The sequence below is a fragment of the Triticum aestivum genome, chromosome 1D (assembly GCF_018294505.1).
Source record: "Triticum aestivum cultivar Chinese Spring chromosome 1D, IWGSC CS RefSeq v2.1, whole genome shotgun sequence".
Taxonomy (NCBI): domain Eukaryota; kingdom Viridiplantae; phylum Streptophyta; class Magnoliopsida; order Poales; family Poaceae; genus Triticum; species Triticum aestivum.
In genome coordinates, this window is record NC_057796.1 from 353,236,339 (window position 1) to 353,242,057 (window position 5,719).

At 47.8% G+C, this 5,719-nt stretch overlaps 1 protein-coding gene across 2 annotated transcripts; it reads left to right on the forward strand.

Moving 5' to 3' along the window:
• The first annotated feature begins 364 nt into the window (after nucleotides 1–364).
• LOC123182018 (transcription termination factor MTERF4, chloroplastic) lies at nucleotides 365–1,952 on the forward strand. 2 transcript variants are annotated; one of them, XM_044594452.1, is made up of 2 exons: nucleotides 365–1,433; nucleotides 1,499–1,952. In XM_044594452.1, exons 1-2 carry the CDS (start codon nucleotides 440–442, stop codon nucleotides 1,531–1,533), a joined length of 1,029 nt encoding a protein of 342 aa, XP_044450387.1. In that variant the 5' UTR covers nucleotides 365–439; the 3' UTR covers nucleotides 1,534–1,952. The 2 variants fall into 2 exon arrangements, with proteins under 2 accessions (XP_044450387.1, XP_044450386.1); XM_044594451.1 differs by having other exon boundaries at nucleotides 365–1,952.
• The last annotated feature ends 3,767 nt before the right edge of the window (nucleotides 1,953–5,719 follow it).

Sequence of the window (5,719 nt, forward strand, 5' to 3'; positions counted from 1 at the left end):
CCCACCAACCTCAGTCGGCACCACCGCCACCGCCTTCACCATCCAAACGCCGTTTGACGACGAGAAACTGGCCGCAGGCCCGCCGAAACCCAGATCGGGCCCGGCCACTGCGAGTCCCTCACAGCCCCGACGCCAAACCTCCGTGCGCCGCACAAACCACCGCGACCTCCTGCCCCTGATACTAGATATCTACAATATGAGAGATATTTTTTAGAGAGTTGTATAATTTTCACAAGACAATTGCGGTATCTAAGATGGACTTTTCTTTTGGTTGTAAAACGGCGGTTATGAGGGATGTGGTAGAGTATAGACGGCCGTTTATAAACCCCAAAACCTCCCAAAAACCACCATCCAAAAATAAATCTCAAAAAAAGGAAAAAAGAAAAACCCTAACCGGCCTTTCCCTGTTGCCAGTCCCCTCCTGTCGTCGGTCGTCCCAATGCTGTCCGCCGGCCGCCGCCGTCTCTGCCTCTTCCCCTTCCCTCTCCGCCACTTCACTGCGGCCGTTTCCACCACCACCACCACCACCACCTCCGACGCTGCCGCTGCCGACCCCACTGTCTTCTACCTGGAATCCACCTGCGCGCTCTCCCCCGCCGCCGCCGCCCGCGCTGCGGACTCCATCCGCCTCGCCTCCCCGGAGTCCACTGCGCAGGCCGACGCCGTCCTCGACCTCCTCCGCCGGTATGGCTTCACCGACGCCGAGATATCCACCACCGTCCGCAAGTTCCCCATCGTCCTGGTCTCCGACCCCGTCAAGACACTCCAGCCCAAGCTCGACTTCCTCGCCTCCGTCGGCATCAACGCGCCGCTCCTCCCCAGGCTCGTCTCCCTCAGCCCCGTTGTCCTCCACCGCAGCATCCAGGACCAACTCGCCCCGCTCTTCGAATCTCTCCGCGAGCTCCTCGGCTCCAATGCCCGCGTCGTCACCGCGCTCCGCCAGATGCCGTTCGTTGTCCGCTGCAGCCCCAACAGTACCCTCAACCTCGTGCTCCCCGCACTAAGAGATGTCCACGGCTTGCCCCCGGAGGACGTCTCCAAGCTCGTCGCCGTCCACCCCGGCGTCATCATGCAGGGCCCCCACCGCTTGGCCGAGATCGTCCAGGCCGTCAAGGACGTTGGCATGGAACCCGGTGAGCCCATGTTCGTCAACACATTTTCCATCATTTCCAAGATGAAGACCCCCACACTGGAGAGGAAGTATGCACTCTACCAGAGCCTTGGCTTCGAGAAGGACAATGTTGCCTTAATGTTGCGGCGGTACCCACTCATGATGGCTATCTCAGAGAAGAAGATGAAGGAAAATGTCGGATTCTTGGTCGGAAAGGCGGGTCTGAGCCTGGAAGATATCGTGGCCTATCCGAGCATGCTGGTGCGGAGCTTGGAGAGCCATCGCAGGAGGTGTGCGGTGCTCGCACTGCTGAGGAAGGAAGGTAAGCCAGAGGGGAATCATCAGCTGCGCAAGGTCCTCGTGGCTAAAATGAAACGGTTCTCGCAGGTGTATGTGCAGCCACACCAAAACGAGATCCCTGATGTCGTCCGGGCTCTCAACGGAGAGATCCCTTTCGAGGGCTTCAATGTGTTGGAGTAGCCACAGCCGCCCAGGAAGATGAGCCTTTGTTGTCATCGGCCTATGCAGTTCTTGGTGGGATCTGCTTAGGCAGTTTTCTGAAGATTCTGTTGCTTGGCCAATGTTTGTTCTTGGTAGGATTTGCTTAGGCAGCTTTCTCAAGATTGGTGTTGCTCTTGCAACAAGACTGCCAAGGGTATGGTTATGCAAGAACAGATTTTGAGCTACTGGGTGGTCATCAAAGCTTGTAGTGTAATAAAACATTAACTGGAAGCTAACTTGTTGAGCAATGATCATTGGTAATTCTAGTTTCAGGCCTCAGAATGTGTAACATGAATTGAAAATGGATGTTTCTCATTAATGAACAGTCATTTGGATGCAGTGAGGCCATAACGTTTTAGGGGCTGTTTGGATCGCTACCTTGAGCTGCCCAGCCAAATATTTGGCGTTGACCGCAGCGTTGGTATCCGTTTGGCTGGGCTCCAAAATTTTGGCTTGCGAAGGCCCATTGGCTCTTTCCAGTGCATTCGATAGCCAATTCCTGGGCGAGACACCGGCGGCCGAATCGGTCGCCAATATTTTGGCTGCCGATGGGTTGGCAGGGCTGCTGTGGGCAGTAACCAAACAGCCCCTTACTCTTTTCTTTTTTGACATATTTGCACAATACTCATGGAAATCTTGTTCTTGCTTGGCTGAGTTTGATCTCGAGTGGTCGATGTGGAACAGGAGGATGAAATCAAAGGCAGTCCACATTTTCAGCCTGCCAAAGACAACCCATTTGTAAGAACATGGTAAATTTTGTGTAATTCTGTCAATATTTTGTATATGGTACACCCTCTGTTCATAAATATAAGACGTTTTGGCAGTCTAAATTGAACTGCCAAAACGTCTTATCTTTATAAACAGAGGTAGTACGTCTGAAGACAGCACCCTGTAAGAATACCAAAGTTGGTATCCAGCAAATAGTGTAGTACATGTCTGTCTGCTTCTGCATTACTGCATGCAGTCGAGCAATTTTGTTTCTTGACCGGGAACAGAGTACGAAAAGATCCTAGTGTGTGTATAGTTGAGCAAATACAGGAAAAGAAGGTAAACTAGTTAAGATTGACCTGGTTCAGCCAAGAGGAAGAACCAAGAGCTTAGAATGGTTGGCAGTAGACGCCTGCACTAAACTGGAATTTGCCTTGTCAATGCCCAGTTGTGCCATCTCTCCTGAATGAGCTCCCAGAACTTGCCTTGAATCAAATTTAACCGGATACCTGTGATGTTAGATAGCAGTCGAATAGGCAAACTAGATACCAGAATTGGCAGTCGGTTCAGGCCCCATGCTCAAATTCATGCTGGTGCGGTGGAGAAACGGGGCTTCCTCCTCTGGTGAAATGGGAAACCTCCACCACCTGGGTGACTGTGGTGGTCGGTGGAGCTTGTTCAGGAGGAACGGTGGCATGAGATGGAAGGCCGCGGCCCTGTGCTTGTGGAATGTGGACGCAGGCGCGTATTGGCACCAGGATCAGGACTTGGATTATTGCTGATATGGAAGGAAGGAAAAAACTGAGGTCAAATGCATCAGAGCACACGATGTACGTCTCTTGTTATTCCATAATAGTAATCTATAACACCTCTATTTTTTTGCAGGGGAATCTGTAACACCTTTTTGACACTACCGTCGACGCTCGAGATGCTGAGGCAAGTTTTTGTGAAGCAGCTAGCGAGCCCAAGGGAACAGAACAAACGGATATAATAAGAGGTAAACGGCTGATATGATCTCCAGAAAACCAACTTGTTTACTGGGTCGTCCACTGAACCGAGGTGCGAGGAGTCATTCTTTGCACCTCCAGCTAATGACAAGTGGATCATCATATGCAGGGTGCACAACTGCACACAAGAGGCCTTACACGTCAGGAAGTTCGGAGCATACATCTAGAGATTTTAACATGTCAAATTCGTCCAAGTGGTTGCTCTGCGTTTCATTTGAAATGAGAATGGAACGGGTCCTGGTCCTGGAGGCTTTTGATCTGAGAAATGGAATTCTTCCAACTGGGCGCTCTGGCTTTAGGAGCATGCTGGTGGTGGTGAGACAAAACACCCTCTGAACTTCTCATGACCCACTTATATACGTGAGGATGCAGTTGCCTTGTTTACAAATCTGTTTTGTCTCTGTTTTCTTTTCGGATGATGAGGATGAGCCAGCCGATCCTAACATAATTTTGGAGGAGCCGGACGACGAAGCCTCAAAATCAGATAAAGATGTCTCCAACGCGACCGGACTTCCACTAGATTTTTATAGGGGTCAGAATGTAGCGACCAGACCTCAAATGGTCTGTGCTGCTGTGCACCAGTGTCATCCCTGAATCAGTAATGCTGACACGCACAGTACAAATGGAGGATTTATAACAGAGTAGCAATCACACACTTATTACATCGAATATCTCCAAAGAAATTAAGTATGATAAACATGGCTTAAGGCCATCTAAAAACGATAACAGCGGAAGACTTGGAAGATAAGTGAGTCCATCAACTCCAGCGGCATCACTGAGTATAAGACCACGACCTAAGGCACCTTACTCGTCGTCTGAAAAGTCTGCAACATGAAACGTTGCAGCCCGAAAACGGGTCAGCACATAGAATATGCTGGCAAAATAACACATAGAGAATAATGAACATAATAATGCTATACTACATGCATATATGGCTGGTGGAAAGCTCTATGGTTACAATTTTGCGAAAAGCCAATTTTTCCCTACTTCAAAGGAATAAACTTTATTTAACTATCATGGTGGTTGTGAAACATTGAGATGGTTGACAGCATCTCAATCCCAATTAAGAATCATTATTAACCCAACAAAATTAATTAAAAGTAACATGGTGATGAGATTCACATGATAATCCAAGTACTAGATACTCAAGTTGTCCATAACCGGGGACACGGCTAACCATGATTAGTTTGTACACTCTGCAGAGGTTTGCGCACTTTTCCCCACAAGACTCGATCTCCTCCGTTGGATTACTCGCACTACATGGTGTTTGAGTAACGGATGACCGAGACACAGTCTTTCAGAAGTGTTTGCACCTTACGTATGGGTAGACAGTTACACCTACTTTCCCCTACATCTGCTAGTCTACCACTGTAAGAGTTCACACAACTTAGTCAACTATGCTAGAGCCCGTAATAGCTTGCGGCTGCACACGGAAGTTTCTAGCATAAATAATCTCATGATCCCTTTGAACCTGGGTGGCGGTCCAAAAGAAAAACAGGCAATCCTGGAATACCCAGGTACCTCAATCCACCCAGATGTGAGTTTTAGTTGCCACCTTAAGTAAACCATTAATTAACAATCTCACATCTGTCATGGAAATCCCTCAAACCCAATCCACGTCTACGAGCATAGCATGTCAATATAATAGCAACGTAGAAATAACTCCCAAGGGTTTGATAAACAAAACAGGTAATAGGTACTACCTCAACTACTTCCCAATACCCATAATTTAATTAGATCCTAATCATGCAAGTGTTTGAGGAAAATAGATCTAATGCAATAAAAACTGGGTATGGAAGGTATATGATCAAAGTGTTACTTGCCTTGCCGATGATCCGCGAAACCTAGCGATTCAAAGTAACAAGCGGCACACTCCGGGTACTCTATCGCAAACAAACAAGCAGACAATCAGTACTCATCTAATGCACAGGTAAAACTCGAATGAAAGATCCAACCAGAAAGTTCAACTTAAGAACTCCGGTTTGCAAAAAGAAACAACTCGAACGAAGCAACGAAAGTCAAACGGTGAAAGAAACAAGCTTCGTTTACTAATCTGGATCTAGGTCAAATTTTACAGTAGCAAAAACTTGTTTGAGTAGGTTAAACGGAAAGAGAATTTCGAGACGAAACTCTAGGCGCTTGAATCGCCTGATTCCGATAAACGAGCGAAAAGTTAAACAAAAACGAAGATTCGATCAGAAATCGAATCTGAGATAATCGCGGAAAAATCCGACCAAAAAGAAAAACGGACGAACGGTTAAAGAACGGACGTTCGTTAACAGAGAAAAACCGACGAACGCGTTCGTGAACGCTCACAAAATAACAAAACCGAAAAAAAACCGATCTAGGGTTTTTTTTAAACGAACGTTTTTTTTAAACAAAACCGGCAACG

Excerpts from the sequence above, each read along its gene's own strand:
- LOC123182018 (XM_044594451.1), top strand. The coding sequence starts at position 440 with ATGCTGTCCGCCGGCCGCCGCCGTCTCTGCCTCTTCCCCTTCCCTCTC.